The following is a 23,502-nucleotide window of genomic DNA, read 5'->3' as shown; positions in this document are numbered from 1 at the left end:
AATTCAACGTGCTAAGAGTCTTCTGTCCAATTGAGGCAGCATGTTGAGACGGGAGAGCAGGCGTCCCGAGAACTCCAGTCTGTGTATATGGCTGGACAAAGAAAAGGGCCAAAAGGTAGGCTAAGTCTGTGTGGAAGAAACTGGGCTAACATTGAACTTACCTTTGGTAAGAAGGAAGAAGACTCAGTACATCTCATTTTCTTGGTATTTGTTATGCTTCATAATAGATGTATGCCAATTTGGGGGGGGGGAATTAAGCGTACCCCTATATTTTGATCTAAAGAAAATGTGGCTTCCTCGAGGCATCTGAAGCCCCAGTGGCTGCCCGCGAGCATCTCTGTCCTTCCCTGTGGTAGATGAGGTCATCTCCTCACTCCCATTTTGATTTTCCCCATTTTAGCTTCAGCACTGTACCAGGCAGCGTTATTTAGAGGCCCAGAATAGTTAGAATGGCTATTCACTATAACACTATCTATTAGATTGCCGTCCGCCATTCGGGCTCGGTAGGTAGAGCAGCAGCTGTGCGCATCCTGGAGACGCCGAGAGCCCAACATCTAGCTGTTCATTCCGCAAGGCCAGATGCTTCAGTGATCCAAGTTTATCCTGAAGGCCTGGGGGATTGCTGCAGAGTCCTTAGACCTGCATTGGACGATGCACAGCTGGGTTCTGATTTCGGTGAAAGATGGAAGCAGCAGTGGCAGCGAGAAGGTAGAAGCTCTCACCAGCAAGGAGGGAAGTGGGCAAGGAAAAACATCACTCCTTTGCCCTTTTTATACATTGGGGAAGCTCTGTTAACCAGTCACCTTTAAGAAGTGGAACCTATGGGGCTGGAGAGATGGCTCAGTGGTTAAGAGCATTGCCTGCTCTTCCAAAGGTCCTGAGTTCAATTCCCAGCAACCACATGGTGGTTCACAACCATCTGTAAAGAGGTCTGCTGTCCTCTTCTGGCCTGTACGCATACACACAGACAGAATATTGTATACATAATAAATAAATAAATAAATATAAAAAAAAGTGGAACCTAGCCAGGCGGTGGTGGTGCACGCCTTTAATCCCAGCACTCGGGAGGCAGAGGCAGGCAGATCTCTGTGAGTTCTAGGCCAGCCTGGTCTACAAGAGCTAGTGCCTGGACAGGCTCCAAAGCAACACAGAGAAACCCTGCCTTGAAAAAAAAAAAACAAACGTGGAACCTAGTTAAGGCGTGGCTACCTGGAGCCTAGGAAGAAAAACTGGGACGGACCAGGTGCTCACTCTCTCTGAGTGATTCCTGCACGACACAGCGGAATTCAGACTTCCCATTCTTGTGGTGTGAGTTTTCCCCTTATAACAGTTAAAAATATAATGGATTATCTTTAAGCTGGCTTGGTTATTTCCCGAATCGAGTGAACAGTTACAACTTACTCTTGGAAAGGGTCCACCAACTTCAATTAATCCTTCCCAGAAATATCCTTATGGTCAGTGCCAGATCAATCAAGTTGACAGTCAAGGTTAACGGCAACAATCATATATTTATCTACGAACAATATAATATTTGGTACTTAAGATTTTGATATTTTATAAATGAAGTCAAGCTGACTTTATTTTTCTATAACTGGTTTCTTTTTCTTTTGATTTTTTAATTTTAATTTTTTTATTTTATTGATTTATTGATTTTTGTGTTTTTGTGATAGGGTTTCACTATGTACCTCTGACTATCCTGAAACTCCCCCTGTAGACCAGGCTGGTCTTGAACTCACAGAGATCCATCTGCCTCTCTCTGCCTTCCTAGTGCTGGGATTAAAGGTGTGCGCCACCACCCTGGGCTCTTTTCTTTTTTAAAAGACTTTTTTTTTTAATTTAAATTTCTTTGTATGTTTGGGGCAGGGCTTTATCAGTCGGGCATCGGACATTCTGGAGCTGGATTTCCAGGCAACTGCAAGCTACCCAGTTTGGGTACTGAGAACTGAACTTGCGTCCTCTAGAATGGCCTTGCGTTCTCTTGACCACTGAGCCATCTCCGTAGCCCCCCTCTCTTCCTTGCTTGAGCTGGCTCTGTGTTGCCCAGGCTGACTGCACAGTCTTGATCTCAAGAGACCTTCCTTTATCCGCTTCCTAATTCGCTGTTACCTCTCACATGTTCTTTTTAACCAGCATCCTGTTTGTGAGCATTCTGATCTTTGTGTAGTGTCTCTCTGTGACTATTCAGTACTCTATCTAGACTCTTGGATTTGTCTTTGTTGTTTGTGTTTGGCTTGGTTTTGAGACGGGTAACCTTGCTTGTCCTGGAACTCTTTGTAGACCTGAATGGCGTGGGTCTAGAATTAATGACCTGGGACTACTATGGCCAGTTCCATTCTTTTTTTTTGATGACATCTGTGTGGTTTTCAGTTTGGGCTACTGCAAACAACTATGCAGAGCACATCCTTATCTCCTGGTGAACAGGAGGAAGGATTCCTGTGGTATCTATTTGGAACCGAATTGCCAAGTCATCCCAAGTCATCCGATCTTCAATTTTACTGGGTACTAATCTATGGACTCAAAAGGGCCAGTATCGCCAGATTGAATCAATTAAAGCCCAGGATGCTCAATTAAATTCAAATATTAGAGAATCATCATTTGTTTTGCTTTTCTTTTTGTTTTCCCCCTCAAGACAGGGTTTCTTTGCGTAGCTTTGGAGCCTGTCCTAGAACTTACTCTGTAGACCAGGCTGCCTTGAACACAACAGAGGCCTGCCTGCCTTTGCCTCCCAAGTGCTGGGATTAAGAGGCGTGAGCCACCACCACCTGGCCATAATTCTTTTTTTTTAATTTATTTATTTATTATGTATACAATATTCTGTTTGTGTGTATGCCTGCAGGCCAGAAGAGGGCACCAGACCCCATTACAGATGGTTGTGAGCCACCATGTGGTTGCTGGGAATTGAACTCAGGACTTTTTGGAAGAGCAGGCAATGCTCTTAACCTCTGAGTCATCTCTCCAGCCCCTGGCCATAATTCTTAATGTAAGCATGGTTCATGCAAGATTTTTATTTAATAAATAAAATAAAACTAGCTTTTTTCATTACTGGTTTCTTTCTTTCTTTCTTTCTTTCTTTTTTTTTTTTTTTTTTTGGACAACGTCTCTCTCCATAGTTCTGGCTGTCCTGGAACTCACTGTAGACCAGGCTGACTGGAACTCCCAGAGAGCTGCATGCCTCTGCCTCCTGAGTGCTTTGCAACCCTGACGAGGTCAGTGAACTTTATCGAACCACAAACAGTAGTCAGTGAAGAGTATGAGGGGGAGGGGCGGTAAAACACTTCTCTTCCTTCCTCTGCTTGATGGACAACCCAGATGATTATAAGGTTAGCCCAGGGGGTTCAAGGGCTTGCTATAACCCGTTTTGCGTGTAACGCATTGGCTCAACACGTGCGTACCACTCACTGTTTGCCAGGCTGGTGTCAGATTCTGGAAATGTAACTGTACACATGGCAGCCCCGGTCCTTGTGAAGGCATGAAGACGGACGACCTTGATGAATTTGCTAAGCCCTCAGTGGTCTGCCAGGCTGATGCTTAGTAACCAGCTCTGACGGGGAGAGGAAGTGGGTTTGTGGCTTTTGTTTACTTTGCAGGTGGGAATAGCCCCGCCACAGCTGATTTAAAGCTGCGGCTCTGACTGCAACGCGGATGGAAGCGAACAATCAGTGCTCAGGGAGACGGGAACTGGCTTCTCTATCTCACGGAATGAAATACAACTTCATTTCTAAATACAACTAGAAACGACTGTAATGGACATAACTGTAAATTAGAGTCACTCTATAGTTGAGGGCTCAGGTCTCCACTTGCTATGTCTGGCATTCCCTCAGGAGACCCTGGGAGACCTCTCCTGTTTTGCTCCTTCACCCCCTTATTGAGCCTCATCACTCATCATTCCACAAAATTGACAGAACCCTTGGCCTGGTCTAGATGCTGCTCTAGAGGCTTCAGGACTTAGCCAATGAAGCGCCCAGCGCACAGGGCCTTCTTTTCTCTCTTCCCCCTTCTGCTCTGGAAGGGTCCACGTCCCTCTCCCTTGCTCTGCCGCAGCCCATGCTCACAAGCCTGCTTCCTCTCTAGGGATACTTCAGTCTCTTTCCGCCGCCAGTGACAGATGTCCCCTTCAGTTCGCATTTGGGTTTGCCTGGCCTGCCTTTTTTCCTTTCCTTTTCTTTCTTTCTTTCTTTCTTTCTTTCTTTCTTTCTCTTCTTTCTTTCTGTAGCCATCCATTTTATTTATTTGCTTATTACCGTAATTATCCATCCATTTATTTATTTATTGATGTAGCCATCCGTCAGACTTTTTTTTGAATTCCTACATATTCAACACGTGCGTACCACTCACTGTGTAAGGTACATATATGGCGAACTTACCTATTTGGCATATTATTTTAAAGAATTATTTTAAATTATCATAGATATACACATACATTTCAAGACAGATCCTCTTTTTTAAACTTTATTTAACTTTATTTCTTGTACATTGGTATAACGATGTCAGAGTCTCTGGAACTGGAGTTACAGACAGCAGCGAGCTGCCAGGTGGGTGCTGGGACCTGAACCAGGTCCTCTGGAAGAGCAGTCAGTGCTCCTAACACTGAGCCTTCTCACCAGTCCCCAGATCCTCTTTTTTTAAAGGTTTCTTTATTTTATGTATATGAGCGCTCTGTCTGCATGTATGACTTTGCCAGAAGGCATCAGATCCCACTATAGATGGTTGTGAGCCACAAATATGGTCGCTGGGAATTGAACTCTGGATCACTGGAAGAATAGCCAGTGCTCTTAACTGCTGAGTTATCTCTCTAGCCACCTCAAGATAGATTCTTGAATATATGACCCAGCAGGCTTTGAACTTCCTGCTTCAGTTGACCCAGGAGTTGGAGATATAATTGTATATGCTGTATACAGTTTACAAAACTACCGTATAAATTACTTAAGTCATTTAAGGAACTTTTCCTGAATATAAAAATATATAATTTGGGGACTGGAGAGGTGGCTCTGCATTTAAGAGCATGGCAGAGGACTCTGGTTCAATCCCCAGCAACTACATGGTGGCTCACAACCCGACTGTAACCACAGTTTCAGGGGATCAGGTAACCTCACACAGACAAAATACCAATGCACATGAAAGAAATTATATATATATATATATATATATATATATACATATATATACACACACACACACACAGCTCGTCGTACACAGTTTGGGGAAGGACAGTAGTAGAACAGTGGTAGAAACAGCAATTATATAATCTCACAACATATACTAGTTATTAAATTTTTGATATTAAAATTTTGAGTATCCTTTTAGTCATTTTTTTTCCTAAACTTAAAAATAGAGATCATTGTAGCACGAATTCTAATTGGTCTTAATAAATAAAACTCAGAGTCTAATATTGGCGGGGGGGGGGGGGTGAAAGCTGACGGATCAGAGAAGCAGGGCAGCAGCCACTAGATGTAGGCCCATATTCCTATATGGTGTGGCAGCCCAGGTTCTGAAGCCATAGGCCCCACCTGAGCCTACCAGACAAGCAGTTGCAACCTAACAAAAGGTCAGGATGTTGTTGCTCCTTTGTAATTTGGAGGATGCCTGATAGAGATGTTAATTCAAACCTATGTGACAGCTAGCATACACAGCAGACAGGTAGTTGTGGATGGGACTGAAAGCCATTCACCTGGTTACCTAGGAGACAGAATGCTAATGTATTTCCCCTAAATTAAGTTTTGGTATAAAGACTGTTTGGAGAATAAACGAGAGAAATTCTTCAGGATGTGAACTCAGGATTTCATGAGGGATCTCTGGGAATCTCCCTCCCAATAAAGACATGTGAGTTGTGTCTTTATTCCTGCGCCTCCATGCCGGTCCAGGGAGAGTTTATGTTGGGGTCTGGTCAATAATTGAGGGTCTGGGCTAGCATCGGACCCCGACAACTAGAAGAGTTCTTACCTCTACCAATGCTCAGACCAAAGGGCAATCCTTTCTATGAATCCTCAGATTGAATGCTGTCTCTATGAAACCTCAGACTGCATCTCAGACTGAATCCTGTCTCCACTTCCCAAGTGCTGGGATCACCTTTGTTTGAGTTCTGTTTCTTTTTTTACACCAATTCAGTAATCTCATGTAGCCCAACGTGGCCTTGAACTTACAGAGGTTTGTCTGCCTCTGTCTCCCCAGTGCTGGATTAAAGGTGTGTGCCACCACTGTCTGGCCTCTATGGCTAACTAGTGACTTAGCTCTGTACTCTGATCTTTTTTGGTTCTTCGAGACAGGATTTGGAGCATTCCTGGAACTAGCTCTTGTAGACCAGGCTGGCCTCGAACTCACAGAGATCTGCCTGCCTCCTCAGTGCTGGGATTAAAGGCATGCACTGCCCACCTCTGCACTCTATTCTCCAGGCAAGCTTTATGTTAGATTACAAACAAAATATCCTATCCACCTTTTATTTACTATAACATAGTATGGCAATTCTGTCATTATCCTTTGGTAGCTTTTGAAGGCATGAATGTAGATGATGCTTAGCATTCCATTTTTAAACGAAGCTCGTTTTCCTGATTAGTTCCTTATTACTGGAAGAGGCTTCTTTAGAAGCTGGTGAATGTTACCTTCATCACAAGCTACAATAAGGCAAGAACGGAATATGTAATTGTCCTTCTCAGGCAACAGTCACAAGCAAAATATCACTGTTGTAACATGCTTATGTGTCTGCTGTGTTCCGCTAGTCACCATGAAAAAACATGCACACTGCCTAAGACTCAGTTCAGTTGGTACTTAAAGCAATCCTCCTGTCTCAAACTTTCAAGTCCTGGGATTCAAGATGTGAGCCACCTTGCCTGTCTGTGGCTTTTATTTATTTATTTTTTTCATTTTATGAGGAACTGAACTCTGAACTATAGTCCTGGAATTGGTAGGAGTTGCCCAGTGAGTCTAACCTCGTTATAGATGGGAAAGTTGAAATAAGTATTTCTTTTAACTTGCTGACATTAATGTCAAGTCTCTTAACTTCCTTCCTGTCCTATCTATATGATACAATCTGCAGACTAAGCTTGGTCTTAACACAGAAAGAGGGGCTGAAGCAGAGTGCTTGCCTAGCATGTCTGAAGCACTAGGCTTGATCCCCATACCAAAGACCAAACAACCAGAAAGAGGGTACATTTATTTACACGTCATAGAAGGCCATAGGCATGTAATCAAGAATGTGGATGGCGTAGGTCCACACAAAGATTCGTACATGAATGTTCATGGAAGTATTAAAGCAAAAATGGGAAATGCAAATGCCCATCAACAGTTAAAGGGATAGAGTGGGATAGATTCATACAAGAAAATGCAACCCTGTGGCTATTGAAATAATTGTGTTGAGAGAAACCAGACAGGAAAACACTGCATCTAAAATTCAAGAAAATTCAAATTACTTCAGAGGACAGAAAGTAGATCCATGGTTCCAAGGGGTCAGGGAGGAACCTCCAATGGACAGGTAGATGAGAGCTGGGAGGGCAATAGATAGATATTCACCATCGATTGTGCAGGAGGCTTCAGAGCTGTATGCACGCCACAGTGTGAGCCAGAGACGTGCCATTTGCAGTGAGTCCATTCTACTGAATATACAGGGGGCTTCAGAGCTGTATGCACACTACGGTGTGAGCCAGAGACATAGTGAGTTTATTCTACTGATTCTGCAGGGGGCTTCAGAGCTGTATGCACGCTACAGTGTGAGCCAAAGACGTAGTGAGTCCATTCTACTGAATATACAGGGGGCTTTGGAGCTGTGTGCACGCTACAGTGTGAGCCAGAGACGTGCCGTTTGCAGTGAGTCCGTTCTACTTCAATAAAGTTGTGCAGCTCTTAGGTTTCAAAAGCAGAATGCGACGAAAAATGGCAGAATCTGAAGCCCAGAACAGTCCAATGACTTCTGGAGATAACTGACAAGCCCGGCTCTATTCTAGGATGATAGTTTATCAGAAGAGAACATTACCATGAGAAATGCAAAGTCATAAAAATAAAAAATAGAAATGACATTTTTGTCCCCTGGTAATCATGTCATTTCCTTATGCCCGCACAGTTGCTCTAGAGCGCAATCTTTTTAGTGCTCTATTCAGTCTGGTTGTTTAAAGAGAGCAATACCTTGCTGTATTTTTCCTGTACTACTAGACTGTTCTTTTATGAACAAGATGGCCAATCGCTGGTGTGTGTACGTGGGTGTGTAGAAAGCTACGCTCTATTATAAATTTTAGCAAATGCTCTAATTTGTTCTGTGAATTTGTCGTCAATACTCAACGGCAGCAGTAGAAACTGGAAATTTCTAGAAACCATACCTTCTTCAAGATGAACACCATAGTCTCCCCACCTCCTTAATGTGAATTCAGTAGTCAAAATTTCCTATTTAGATTTTCTATTGTGAAAACAAAGAACGGCTTCCACCACTCACATGGGCTACCCCCACCGGGAGAATTTCTCAATTCCTTTGGTAGCTTGTTTTTAAGGAAAGTTTTATTTTCTGAGGTCTTTTATTCGGTAACGACCCGTTCTGCGGACGGGTAAGCTCACACTTTTTTTTTTTTCTTTTCTTTTCTTTTTCTCTCCTGAGGGGCAAGAGGCAACTCTCAACTTTTCAGTTCCATTTTGAGACTCCCTAGCCGGGCGAGAGAGAGGAGAGAGAGCAGAGGCGTCTCGGGCAGGCTGGGTGTGGGGCGCGCGTCGGAGCAGGCGCGCCGCGGCGAGGGGGAGGCAGGTGGCAGCGGGGGCGCGCCTTCCTCCGGCCGGCCCCGCGCACGCGACTCGCCACCCCGCGCCGCGGGTCCCCGCGCCTCCCTCCGCGCGCTCGCGCCCTCCCTCCCCGCCCTCGCCCCGCCCGGGCAGAGCCCTCTCCCCTCCCCCCTGCCGGCCCCGCGGCCGCCGCCGCCGCCACCGCGACCGGAGGCGCTGGAGCCTCGCGATAGTGTTTGCATTGGCGGCGCGTGACGCCGCCGCCGCCGCCGCCGCCCGTAACTGATGCAGAGGTTACCCCGTCGCCTGAGCCGCCACCCACCGCCCGCTGCTGCCCGGGCGACGCCGGGGCCCGACGCACTGCAGAGGTGCCGGCAGGTTCCGCCCGCGGAAGTGGCCTCGACCGGCGCGGTCCGCGCTCCGCCCGCGCTCCGGCTCCGGCCCCGCGGCCCCGGCCCCGCGCCTCCCCTCAGCGCTGCCCTCCCCGCCTGCCCTCCGCCCGGCGCGCTCCCCCGGCGGCGCGGCGCTCCCCTCCCAGCCCTCGCGCCCGCGCTCGCCCTCAGCGCGGCCCCCGCCATGACGGAGGCGGGTGCCGGTGCCGCCGCCGTCGCAGGGGGGAGTCGGGCTCCCAGAAAGTAGCTTGATGAGTGTCCAAAGTAGCAGTGGAAGTTTGGAGGGGCCGCCATCTTGGTCCCGGCTCTCCACGTCTCCAACCCCGGGCTCGGCGGCGGCGGCCAGGTCCCTGCTGAATCACACGCCGCCATCCGGGAGGCCCAGGGAAGGTAAGCGCCGCCGCGCCCTCCCGCGGGCTCCCTCGGCCCGCGCCGACCCCGGCCTGGGGTGGGGGGTGGCGGTTGGCGGGCGGGAGGCCTGCCCTCGCTCCCGGAGCCTCCCGGCCTCGGGGTTCGGGTGGGCTTGCCCTCGCGGTGCAGCCTTGGCGCTCGAGCCCCCTCCCCTAGCCCGCACTCCTCCCATAGAGGCGGTCCCCCGCGCGGCGAGCCGGGCTGCCCCGGGACCGGCAGGATGCCCCTTGCCCGCCGCCGGAACGCTCTGGGGCTGACTCGGATCCCCAGCGCGGCCCCTAGAGCGATCCCCAACGGCAGGGCGACTCGTGGACAAGGCTGCCCGAGCCACCTCTCCAGATGGTGGCAACTTTCCTTCCTTCGCCATCGGCTCCTGCGCGTTTGTGCGTTATGGCTCGCGGGTGCAAGAAGGCTCGCGGTCTTCTCTGCCAGGGGTTGTGGGTTTGTTTTGGGGGAAATTCCTGCGTGAAGGTTTCTGCAAAACACGCACGGAGATCGGTTACAATTGTTTTCTAAGTTTTCTGGCTTCTTGCATGCAAGTGTTCTGCCACCAGATGTAGCAGTCACACAGCTAGTAAGGCACCTAGAGCTTTTGACTAAAATGTGAACTTGGCTGCATTTAACTCTTAAGTCTACTACACGAAATGGGATTTGGGAGAACACTCATTTACCAGGGAAGAATAAATGTGCATCGGATCTATTTTCATGCGCTTTTGTCTGGAAAATGCGTAGCCGTATGCGTTAGCTATCGGTAAATGGGTTGTTCGCTTCCAGTTGTCTTACACAAGGAGGTTATCGGCACCTTTAAACAAGAAAGAAGAAAACGTTTGGAAGTCCAGCAGCCTAGGGAATTTCGTAAAGAAATTCAGAGCTTCGATTTATGGAGGAGTCGACAGGATTCGTGTATTTTGAAAATATATCTATATTTTGTATCTAGTGCCTAGATAATTGCTAATCAAGTGTTTCATGCCCGATTCCAGTGGTTCAGGCATAGCATTCTTTGTCATTTTGTTCCCATGAGCATGTGTGAAAGTGACAATAGGCTCAAAGATTGACATGAATATGCTCCGGAAAATTCATGGGAAGGTTTGATTTATGGCATCCATTAAACACGCCGACTACATTGACAGACATTTTCCCCTTTCGTCTCACCCCGACACTGATTTTTCATTAATAGAAGATAAAAGCTTATTTATTGAATGACTAAAATTTAATACATGAGTTTTTCTTTCTGCGCTTGAAAATTTGTACGATGTTTATGTACATGTATAAGTTGAATATTTGTAAGTAGATGGTTTTAAGTGGCATTTGGAAACAGGGCACGTAGTGCTTGTACCATACCTCCACTCTGTGGTTTCATTAAAATGTCTAATGATAGCAGGAGCTTTGAAAGACCGTCTTGGTTTCTAAAGTACTACTACATCACTGTAATATTCATTTCCCACGTGTTTATTGAGTCATTACTGTGAGCCAGGACCTGTATTGGTTAAGCTTCTGAGGGCATGGTGTTGGTTTAACAGTTGACATCTGTTATCAGTACTAGGAATTTGGCAGCCACCAAATTCAGATGGGGTTTCAGAGGAAGGTCAGATCTAGCCAGACTTCTCATCCATCCGTGTGTGCTTTTCTGCACCACTCCTGTGGTTGGACTTAAGGAGCTCAAACTTCCAAATAACCAGCGCCCCCACCCCAGCACAGCAGTTTAATTTAGGAGGGAGGATCCGCCAATACTTGAAATCATAGGCTATGGTTTTGTGAAAACACCACATTTTCCTTCCTTCTCTCCTTCCCTTTCTGTGGGACCTTCATAAAGTGGGTGAGTGCGCTGCCACAGGGTTGCACCCCAGCCCTCAAAACTAGAAGGTCATTGTGGGATTTTTTTTTTTTAACTAACCAACATGTAAATTAAAACTGTGTTAATCCCCCCCATCCATTTCAAGACTTGGCACCATATTCTTAGATTTTTACCAACTTCAGCAGGAATTGTCTCTAGGATGCCCCAGGAATCAAGATGGAGACCGTTGTTGTGATGTCCCCTGTTTTGTTATGAAGCGTTGGTCCCTTTTTGCAGGTATATATTAACATTCTGCATAAACTGATTAAGTTTGAGAACTTTTGACTCCCAAGTGAGGACTAGTAAGAAATGGTGATGGATCTTGATTCAAAATATTGAGCGAATGTATTAAATAGCACAAACTTTGTTTCTTGAAAATCTGAACCAAATTAACCTTCAGTCATGGAAAAGTGTGAAGTTCAAAAGATGTTAGGTACTGTATGTTTGTGAACTTTTTGTCAGTGATTTAATTTTTAAATTTCTATTTCGTGCGTATGACTTATGTCTGTGTTGTGTATAAACTATGCATGCCTAGTGCCAGAGGAGGTCAGCAGAGGGTGTGGGGTCCCCTGGAACTGGGTGACCGATGGTTGCACGCTGCCCTGTGGCGCGGCTCTACAAGAGCGCAAGTGCCCTTAGCCGCCAAGCTGCATCTTGAGCCCCTGGTGAGCTTCTTTTCAGCAAATTAAACTTTGAAAGTGGTTAAAGATATGTCACACGTGTCTGTAAAAGTTATTTTGAAGTTTTGACAGATTAGACTCCAAAAGTCTAAAGAAGGTAATCTGATTATCTTTAATGTTATATAGTTGGCTTCCTTTCTACTTTTATTGCTGTAATTCCCATGGTTATATTTATATAGTATTATTTGATTTAAAGGCAATATGGATAAGTTTAGGACTCTGTTAGCTCTTGAGGAGTTTTGTGATAGATTTGGGATAGGCTGTTTTCTTTGCTCTGAGTCCCAGAATTTTTTCTTTAGTAATGTGGAAGGTTGCTCATAGGTTCTTAGCAGGGTTCCTGTTGTATCTTTTGAACTTGTGCTCTCCAACCCATACTGTTTTTATAATACTGATACCAAGGGGTGAAGAGGTAAGAAAGATTTCACTTGGGCATGGTGGCACACACCATGGCAGCAGAGGCAAGAGATCTTGGAGTCTACACAGTGGGTTCTAGAAGAGCTAACAACAAATGAAAAGGGGAAAAAAGAAGGGGACTTCAAGTAAAGGTCAGTGTGTTGAAATCTAGTGTCTTACCAGCTAAATAAGCAGATTTTAATTTTATTCCTTTTGCATGTTAACATATGCTAACTTTTTGAATTCATTATTGCTGAGAATCAAAGATTGATTATTCAGAGTAGCTTTTCTTTCCTCATCCATCTCGCTAGTTATGAGTAACTTTATCTTTTTGTTAATAGTGGGAGTATTAGTGATAGGCAGCATCAGAGAGAAGCTAGGTTGCTGCTTTCACAAGCTTCCGTGTTTAAAGACTGCAGTCCAGCCGGGCGGTGGTGGCGTACGCCTTTAATCCCAGCACTCGGGAGGCAGAGGCAGGCGGATCTCTGGGAGTTCGAGGCCAGCCTGGTCTACAAGAGCTAGTTCCAGGACAGGAACCAAAAGCTACGGAGAAACCCTGTCTCGAAAAATCAAAAAAAAAAAAAAAAAAAAAAGACTGCAGTCCAAAGATGAATACAGTGTTTAACTTCAGGTGCTTGAGTGCCTGTAGGGAGATGTTAAAGATTCGGTGTGGACTTGGAACTCCTTGAGATCACTAGCTAGAGGACAGGTTTGTTGATGTTTTAGGGTTCAGCTCAGGAGTCAGTATATGTGCCATTTTTACACATTAGCAGAGCGAGAGAAAAGACAACCCAGGATAGAGGGCTGGAAAGCTGAGAGATGCTACACTTTTACAGACTTTGGTCTCAGCACCTCTTTATTCTGTTAAACATTACTAAGGATCCCAAAGATTCTTTTTATGTTAATTAATGTTTGCTGTATTAAAACTGATAATTTTGAAACTATTCATTAATTTTAAATGTAATTAGCCAGTTACATGTTAAGTGAAATTTTTGTGAAAAGATAGTTATAAAATGAAAAAATTAGTATAGCTAGTGGTATTATTTTATGTTTTCATAGGATTTTTTGGCTCCCTGGAAGAACAGATGGATTCTGATTGAGGTGTATGAAGTCTTTGTCTTTCCAGAGTGACCGACCATTCTCTGATGCTACACCAAAATCTGCAAGGGATAGACTGCTGGCACGGTGGACGTGCTCTGTACTCTGAAAGTATCCGTGAGGATCCACAGAAAGTCAGTGGACCATATATTCAGGCTCGCGAAGCCTAGAGTGGGTATTTCAAAAACATTAATGGGAAATAGATTCATTCTCCTGGTTTAGAGAGCAGAGCTAATTCAGCAGGTGAATGAGTTTAGTGTAAATTTTGGAGAAGAACCTTAGACCGTGTAGCTGCTCTGCTGCCAAGCTTGTCTAACAGTGGGAAGAAGTATTTAACTCTGAGGAATTTAATGCTGACTGCAGAGACATTTTGTGTGTGCAGGGGAGGGCGGTGAGGGAGATGCGAGATAAATTCAGTAGATTCTTAGATTGGGTGCTCTTGGATTTAACAACTTAGGATTCCATCTAGTTTAAAAATAGGAACATTCTGACGTTCCCTTTCTTTAAGAATCCCTAAATATAGTTAAGTTGTACTTATATCTATGAATGTTTTGGATGTTCTCAAGTCAGTAATATTAAACTGTTGTTGGTTTTTATTCTTCTACATTTTGCTCTGATTTTCCTCTGAGGGCTTTTCTGGAGTTGACAGGATCAGCCTTGTTGAAATGTTGCTAAGTTCCCTGTAAATATAATGAGTTCTGACGACATTTAGAGAGCTGAGTACTGTTAATGGTACAGCTTGCTTGAGTGTAATACACTGAGCGCAGGATTTTAGAGTACTTTGGGGGGCCCGTTTCCAATTTTGAAAGAGAAATTATCAATATAGTCTAGTCTTTTGTTTGTAATTGCTTATATGATTTTAGAAGTAAAATGCTTCAGCTTTTTAATGTTTTTGAATGTATAGCCAGAAATGAGGAAAATGTTTAAATTGATCTGTCTTGAATTTAAACAATGCACATTAAATATAACCTGGATATAAAATAAAATCAAGAATTTTAGTTTTATATTCTGAGGGTTGTACTTGTAATATTATTGCTTACAGCAATTCATTTTTCAACCTTATATGGAACATAATCTCTTCTGTATCTTGAATTTTTAGGTGTCGGTAAGTTAGGCATTAATTCTTGTTTGTAGCTGTCTGTGTAAATGTTTGCTAATTGAAAAGGTGGGGGCAGGCATACACACACCTATGTGTACAGAGCCAGGGTGTCCAGTTTGTCAGTTAGAGCTTTGGCCTTTTCAGGATACCTACCTAGCTTGTTATTTGGATTCTGGGAGCTAAACTTTGGTCCCAAGTCATAGCCAGTGCTGTTGGCCTGTTGCCATCTCCTCAGGTTTCCTCCTCACCTTGCTGAGGGGCAGTGCAGTAAATGGAATGCCTCCTCTAGCTTGAGACTTCCAAATACTTTAGATTTATAACATGAAAATTTAGTAGTGGTGTATTTTTTGTTTGTTTGTGACTTTTGGTTTGTTTTGAGACAGGGTCTCATGTAGCCCAAACTGGCCCCAAAAGTAGCTGTGTAGCCCAGGATGGGCTTTGAACAGGAATGGCGTGCTGCCATTTCTGGCTGAATTGATAGTGTTGTAAGTGGGAGAAGCAGTGTGGTATAGATGAGGTGACTGACATACAGTCTAGTAGCTGCTGATAATTAACTGTGGCTTTGGACAAGTTGCTTATCTTGGTGCTTCAGTTTCATTAAATACGGATCACAGTGCTGCAGGGTACTGGGGACGCCATCTAGTACATATCTTTCATTTTTCAGTTGTGGAATGCAGATCATTTGTCTAGGCTTTCACTGTAAGAGAGTTGAGACCAAAATTCAGATTTCTTTTAGGTTTGTGGTTTCTTTCTTAGATTTTGCAACAGCTTTTTAAATATAAAACTGGGGTAGTGCAGTCTGTAGTAGTGCAGTACTTGGTTGTGGGGATTAGAGGCACTGATATGTCTTCTCAAAAAATTCAAAAAATACACATGCAGTCTCACTAGTGGGACCCCGTCTTAAGTAAAAGCAAAAACCTCCAAAGATTAAGGTGTGGGCTGAGAGTTCAAGGCTAGGCTGAGCCGCGCAGCAGTGAGTTCCTTAGCTCCTTAGCATGGTGTGGTGGGGCATTGTTGTTAATGGATCCTTACTATTTAAGACTGCTAGCACTTCAAGTAGTATGCGATGTAATCTTGTTCTTAAAAATGGTCTATGTTAAAAACACTTGAGAATATGCTAAAAGTTATGTGAGTAAATATGTAAGGAAGACAGTGAGTTGGTTGCACTGGAGTACATCTCAGCTGTACCCTGGGTCTGTCTCCAGGTCAGAGGGTGGCATGAGTAATAATAAAACAATTAAAGTTTGAGTCTGCCTCATAACATAGGTCTGTTAAATTACTCTAGTTTTACAGGTGACAGCATTGAAGCGGAAAAGTAATGACATGTGCCCAGCCTCACCTTGTTGTTGGAGCTGCGGGCTGCGTTCCTGCAGCCCCAGCTCTTGGTCGCCTGGCTAGCTTATGCCCCAAAATAACAACACACAAACTGTATTCTTTTAAACACTGCTTGGCCCATTAGCTCTAGCTTCTGACTGGCTAATTCTCACACCTGGACTAGCCCATTTCTAATAATGTGTGTAGCACCCCAAGGTGCGCTTACCGGGAAGATTCTAGCCTATGTCCATCCTGGGTGGGAGCTTCATCGTGTCTGCCCCAGAGCGGAGAGCTATTGAGTCTGAGCTCACTTCCTCTTCCTCCCAGCATTCCGTTCTGTTTACTCCACCCACCTACGTTTTAACCTATGAGGATGACATTCCTCCATCATCACCTGGGTAACAGTGGCAGACTGGGATTTGAAGTGAGGCTTTGGGTTATAACCACTAGGCATAGTGGCTGAAAAGTGGAAATTTGGTTTTGAGTAATTCCGTTGGTTCCTCCCCTCCCGTATTTTAATTACAAGGCCATCTTTTTGTGATTCGTTCAGTTTACAGATAAACCTTCATTAATTTTTTGGCATGACTTTTATACATGCATGATCTTACATGCCATTTTTTAAAAGTAAATTTAGAGCCTTCGTGGAAAATTTTAGAAATACATTAATGGAAAATCTCTTTGTGTTTAGTAATCTAATTTGGAGTTCAATTTATCTTAATTTTTTTTTTTTTTTGCTTTATAAACCCACTAGGGCTATAGCAGATAAACATTTGAACAAAGCATTTTCCTTGGAAAGAGGAGCAGTCCCCTTGTGAAGGCTGTGTAAGCTGGTGGCTGAGGTTCTGAACAAAGCTGTAATGCTTCGTGGCAGATCTTTGACTTTTATTAATATTCAGTATGGGCAGAGAAAGGCTTGACATTCAGTCTGTGCCATCTATGCAGTATTTAAACAACCTCATAGCTTTAATTCTAATATTGCTTGGCAAATTATTGCCAAAATTCTTTGGCAAATCTAATAAGAGACAGAGAGGTTGAGTAGGTTGATAGAAATTGAAAGCCTGGGGTAGAAGTATCTATTGAACAAATCCAAGTGGTAGGTTAATTTTGAATTCAGTCTTCCCAATGTAGCTTCATCATTAGGTCTAATATTTGACTTTCAAGAAGGCTAATTATTCTTGTACTTAAATAAATGTTACAGTCTTCAGATTCATTACAAAGACAATTATGGAAAATCTCTTTGTGTTTAGTAATCTAATTTGGAGTTCAATTTATCTTAATTTTTTTTTTTTTTGCTTTATAAACCCACTAGGGCTATAGCAGATAAACATTTGAACAAAGCATTTTCTTAAATGACTTATAACGTTTGTTTCTTATCATCTTACATGGTTTTATACAGATTTCTAAATCTGTACCTTTCCTATAATTAGCTGAAGAAAACACCAAGCTTCCTTTATCTTTACATTCTGAAGCCTTGTCTGAGAAGTGCTGGTATTAAGTGCAATTTCATGGTTTCCTACAGTGTGTGTGCTTTCCTTTTGATGATAAATGCAGTGCCACTGGAGAAGGTCAGAGAGGTTTGTGTGAAGCTAATAATAACCATCCTGTCTTAGGAGACCAAAGGCATGTGCGTTTTTTGTTTTCTCATGAACAGTGCTTATCCCTTAAAATACTTTTTTCCTTCTGTAAAAAAAGTGTTTTGGTAAACGTCACTGTAATTGGTCAAGTTTGTACTTTTAAGATGTTTTTTTTAAATATTTTTTTATGGTTTATTTAACTTTATTTTATGTGCATTGGTGTGAAGGTGTCAGATCCCCTGCAACTGGATCTTCAGACAGTTTTGAGCGGCCATGTGGGTGCTGGGAATTGAACCCGGGTCCTCTGGAAGAGCAGTCAGTGCTCTTAACCACTGAGCCATTTCTCCAGCCCTTTTTAAGATGTTTTAATTTACTTAGAGATACTAGTGCTTTTCAGGGTTCTGGATCTTGGTAAACCATCACTCATTTACTTGGGACAGTCACAGGAAGTGTACTGTTAACATCCCTGTTTACAGATGAGGAGGTCTTTTCAGAGATTTTGAGCGGTGAAGAGCAGACCTCTCACTCTGTCCTAGTTACAGAGAGGCTCAGCAGAGCTGAATCTCAAACTGGACTACATTGAATGAAGTACATGGTCTTAATGGTCACATGTCTGGCAGTGCTACTTCTTTCAGCAGATATACTAGACTAGACAACTGTTCTTTCCAAGCTAGTGTGTCAGTCATTGTGCTTTTAGAGGTTTGTTTTGTTTAAGACATGGTCTCATCTTGTAATTGCTGCCTGGCCTGGAAGCTGTTCTGTAGATGAGTCTGGCCTTGAACTCAGAGAGGTCTGCCTGCCTCTACTTCCAGAGTCCTGGGATTAAAGATGTGTGCCTCTTAGTTATGTTTTATTTTGGAAGCTGGCTTTGACTTTGAATCCTTTGTGATTTAGTATTTAAGTGCTAAGATCATAAGCATATGCCACAATCCTAGCTTCGTCCTTTTTGTTTTTTGTTACTTGTTTTCACAATGTAATAGCTTTATTCGTGGGGCTGGGAATTGTGTGGAGGAGTGTAGAATGATTCTAGAAGCAACTAGATTCAAGAGCTCAGATATTATCTGTGGGCTCTCTGTTACCATTTCTGGATTTTTCTAGCTTCTTGCTTCTGGAATCCCAGGCATTTACCTGTAGCTTAGCAACCACAAATGAAAGACAGCTTTTCCTTTGTAATGTCCACATGCCACATTTTGGTTAAAGCGTATCTGTTTGAATTGCCTATTCCTTAACCCTCTTAGGACCTTGGAGACCAGTGAGGTTAGGAAAGCTGTCACCGTCTTTCTCTTGAGAGCACATGAGTACAGTGAGGTACAATTCCTGAGAAAGAGATAATTATAAAACAACTAATATAGGGGTTTATTTGGTTATATCTTTTTAAAAATCTTAATTGTTATTTGTGGCTATTAAAGGCAGTGATATGACAGGGTAAATTTAATTTTTTTTTTTTTTAGGAGACTGAATTTAAATCACTAGTGGGATTTTGGAAAATTGCCAATTCTTCATTGTCTTTTAGCTTCTGTGCCAGCACTGCATGAGATGGACCTGTGTTTATAAGCTAGGGTAGGGCTTCATACATCGTAGAATACCAAGTTTACGTTTTATTAACTGGTAATCTCTAAGTAAATTAAAACATCTTAAAAGTGCCTTGCACTTAAGATTGTCCAAGTATATAGTTTAGCTTATCGATGCTCTGCTAGAGTTGCTCCAGGCATTTCTTACTCTGTTTTAGACTCCATTTTATAATTTTAAAGGCTAATAAATGCCAACATACTGCAAACTCCCAGCCCCTTCTGCTCTTCCCAGTATTTCTGCTTGATAGCGTCGTAGCGTCGTAGTCATGCGCCACATGATCAAGGACAGGCCACAAGTGTATACAACCCCTTTAGATTGCGTTGCCTCGTCCTCTCGTCCTCTGTGTAGCCGCTGTGGTGGCACAAGGTGTATATGTCTTAGTATATGCCTTATATTAAGTGTTATATGATTATATATACCTTTTGAACATTGACACTGTGTAAAAAGTATTTTCATGTAGAAAGTTAATATAATGATTTTAAACATATACTTGTGTTGAATTTGGGTACCAGTTAAGGTTTTAGCACATATCGTTTCTTTTTTTTTTTTTCGTTTTTAAATGATTCTTTATGTGCATTGGTGTTTTGCTTGCATGTGTATCTATATGAAGGTGTCAGATCCCCTGGAACTAGAGTCACAGACAGTTGTGAGCTGCCATGTGGGTGCTGTGACTCAAACCCAGGTCCTTTGTAATAGCACCAGTGCTCTTAACAACTGAGCTATTGCCAGTCCCACTGTAATTTCTTAATTTAGCTAATTTATAGATTTCCTCTGCTCCCCTTTCCTTTAGGCAGGGTCTTTAGTAGTCCAGTCTGGCCTCCAATTCATGGTCCTCATGCCTCAGCCTCTCAAGTATTAGGATACAGGTATGTATGGACCAATCTAGCAGTTCCTGTAGTCTGTTTGTTTGTTTGGTTTTTCGAGACAGGGTTTTTCTGTGGAGCTTTGGAGCCTATCCTGGAACTCCTCTGTAGACCAGGCTGTCCTTGAACTCATAGAGTGCTGGGAGTGCTTGTTCTCCTGAGTGCTGGGATTAAAGGTGGTGTGCCACCAATGCCCAGCTAGTTTTTTTTTTTTTTTTTTTGGTTTTTCGAGACAGGGTTTCTCTGTGGTTTTGGAGCCTGTCCTGGAACTAGCTCTTGTAGACCAGGCTGGTCTCGAACTCACAGAGATCCGCCTGCCTCTGCCTCCCAAGTGCTGGGATTAAAGGCGTGCGCCACCACCGCCCGGCTTAGTTTTTTGTTTTAATGGACGAGAATTGATTATATTTGAAACATGGTTATGTCATTTATTACCAAACTGTAGAGCAATAATCCTTAAACACAGTGCTTGCATTCTGTCTGTTTCTCTTTCTAGGTTTTTCAAGACAGGATTTGTCTGTGTAGCAGCTCTGGCTGTCCTGGAACTCTCTCTGTAGACCAGGCTGGCCTTTAACTCACAGAGATCTGCTTGCCTCTGAGTGTTGGGATTAAAGGTGTGCACCACCACCGCCTGGCGAGAATTGGTACTTTTAAGCTTTAGACACATGAAGAAATTTGAACCCAGTATTCTAAGCTAGCCGGGCGGCCGGGAGCCATCAAGTGGCCTCCCTTCTCCTACAGTATCCGTGTACATTTTTTGATTCTCTTTTTTATCAGACAGCTTTCATTAATTTCGATTCACTTGGCTTCCCTCCTCTCATCTGGCCTCTGTGACCAGGCTGCTCTTTGTGGATCCTGCAGACTTTATACTGCAGAGCCTGTTCTGAGGGACCTCATCATGACCTTGGATCTCTCTTGCTTTTCTGCTTTGAGATTTGCAATGAGTTCTGCCTCTGGACATCAGGAAATCCTGGAGAGGTGTGTTCTAGAAGAGATTTAGAGGGAGGAGTGTGTGCATTCTGGAGGACGACTTTTGGGAGTTTTTTTTTTGTTGTTGTTGTTTCCCATCTTGTGGAGGGATGGTCCTTCTTGCTTCTGTGCAAGTGCTCAGTGAACTCTAGGCTAGTTGACCCCTCAGGTTCTGGGCACTTCTGTCACTGATTCCATTTTGTTCTGAAGTGCTGACATTACAGATACGCATCTGACTTCTGTGAGTCCCAGGGTTTGAACATAGATTGTTAGGCTTGTAATACGCACCTTTATCTGCAATTGGTTTTCAGACAGGAGCCTAGTTCTGAGACAAAGATGCTGCCGAGTCAGTCCTGTCCTTGTGGAACTTGTGTGCACCTTGTGAGGAAGACTGACTTGCAAGATCCTTTGAAGGTGGGCTGAATAATCTGAGTTAACAAATTTGACTTATGTTGTAAACATGAATTAGTAATTGTGGTGTATATTATAGCAAGCTGTTAAATTTGTCATTTGGTTGTTTGAAGTAAACTGAAGCAAAAGAGATGAGTAGGATATTGGCCTGGGTATTACTTAGAATAGTTAGCACTGCTGGAGACTGCTGGAAGCTGGGGACTGAGGAAGCACGGCCCCTTTACATTAGAGTGAGGCAGGTTAAGTGCTGTAAAGCAGAGTGGGGAGGAAGGTAATTGAATTTCTGCCACAGAGGTCTGCATCAAGTGCCCTCTAGAGAAGGGAAATTTAACTGCTAGTGTGGTGGCCCACATTTTTAAGCCCTGACTCGGGAGGCCGAGCCAGGCAGATCTTGTGAGTTTGAGGCCACCAGCCTGGTCTACAAAGCAAGTTCCAGGACAGCTAGGGCTGTTAGCAGGGAAACCCTATCTTGAAAAACTTAAAACAATGACAAAAACAAAAATGTTATCTTGTTTCAGTAGATCTTGACCACTAGTGAGATTGGATTTAAATGACATTTTTATCAAAATCCCATTGTCAGTTTTTTTAAAAATGTTTTTTATCGCAGACATTAGAATAAATGGTAGTGTTGTCACACTTTGATATATCAGGTGGAAACAATGTATGTTTTTCCTTTGGGATACTTGTATGTTTTCTATTGTAAAAAGCTTTATACCCTTATTGAATTTTTCTTTGACATTTTTAAGTGCTAAGCCCTTAAAAGTTATTGGTCTCTAAAGTTCAGATACTCTTACTGTAATTCAGTTCATTTTGTTTCTAAAGTTGCATAGTGTGATACCTTTCAGATAAAGCCTAACCTACAGAAATGCTCACAAAGTAAGGCTCAGTGAGTCATTATAAACTCTGACTTGCCTAACTGCTACTCAAGAAGAAGTAAAAGCCCTCCTCCCACAAGGTGCAGCCTTCTCTGCATTGTTATGATATAGTTAGTTAAGCCAGGGTTTGAGCGTCACACAAATACACTCACATAGTGTACAATTCAAGTCTAGCTTGTTCCCACCAGCATTTATAAGATTTATCGGTGTAAATTCCTGATACTAATTCGTATTTATTTAGCAAGTATTTTCATGAAAATGCTGGGGTTTTTTTTTAGTACTCTGTATACTTCTTGTTACTTGTAGTGTTCCTTCTTTTAGAAGAATATGTGTTTGTGGTACTGCTGGGCAGATGTACATGCTAAACAAAGCAGGCTACTGCTGAACTGCATCTGCAGCTCCCCTAAGAGTGCTCTCTTGTTTTCATTTTTGTGTTTTTTGAGACAGGGTCTCACTACCAGATTGGCCTTGAACTCAGAGATCTGTCTGCCTCTGCCTCCCAGTGCTAGGATTAAAGGTGTCCCTTCACAGCCTGGCTTCTAATAGTGTCCTTAAGAACATGTTTATACTGTCCCATTCAGTATAAACTGCAGATTACAGGTTATGTGTTTGCCTGTAGAAGATCCTGCTAGGTTTCTAAAGTGGCTGCACTGTTTGACCTTGTCAAGAATTCTCTATGAGCTCCCCCACTGTTCAGCATCCCACCAACACCTGGGATTGTCAGTTTGACTCACTGTAACTATTCTGATGGATGTGCGGTGCTATTTCTTTGTGCTTTTAATTTTCTTTTAAAAATATTTTTGTTGTTAATCAGACTTCATTTTTAGAACAATTTGAGATTCACAAGAAAATTGAGCATAGGTACAAGATTTTCCATACTCCTGATTCCCCCACTACATATATTCCAATTCCCCCACTACATATACTCCAATTATCCAAACCCACATCAGAGCAATATGCTCTTTTTGCTATTATTGAAACCTACACTGCCTCATAATTACTGCTCAGAGTACATTTAATTTCCTTTGTGGAAGGGTGCTACATTTTTATGAACCTTATTGGCTTGACTTCTTAGGTATCAAACTTTTTGTTTGTTTTGTTTTGGTTTTTCAAGACAAGGTTTCTGTTGTTGGTTGTTTTTGCTCTTTTACTCTTTTGGCCGTTTTTGACTTTTTGAGGGGCCTACCACCCAGCTCCTAAATAAACAATACATGGAGACTCTATTCTTACTTATTAATACTTGGCCTTATCTTGGCTTGTTTCTTACCAGCTTTTCTTAAATTAGTCTGATTACCTTTTGCCTCTGGGCTTTTCCCTTTCCTTACT

At 43.2% G+C, this 23,502-nt stretch overlaps 1 protein-coding gene across 1 annotated transcript in view; it reads left to right on the top strand.

The window, feature by feature from the left end:
• Positions 1-9,330: 9,330 nt before the first annotated feature.
• Tlk1 (tousled like kinase 1) overlaps positions 9,331-23,502 on the top strand; it is a 109,612-nt gene continuing 95,440 nt past the window's right edge. Inside the window, exon 1 of the mRNA XM_041631407.1 lies at positions 9,331-9,476. Coding sequence (XP_041487341.1) covers positions 9,338-9,476 — 139 coding nt within the window. The 5' untranslated portion in view covers positions 9,331-9,337. The remainder of the gene's footprint in view (positions 9,477-23,502) is intronic.

Source organism: Microtus oregoni, unplaced genomic scaffold (genome assembly GCF_018167655.1).
Source record: "Microtus oregoni isolate MIOR12 unplaced genomic scaffold, Mior012 000037F_ref0000500, whole genome shotgun sequence".
Classification (NCBI taxonomy): domain Eukaryota; kingdom Metazoa; phylum Chordata; class Mammalia; order Rodentia; family Cricetidae; genus Microtus; species Microtus oregoni.
Note: the sequence above shows the minus strand (reverse complement) of the source record. Positions and strands in the feature narration are given on the sequence as shown.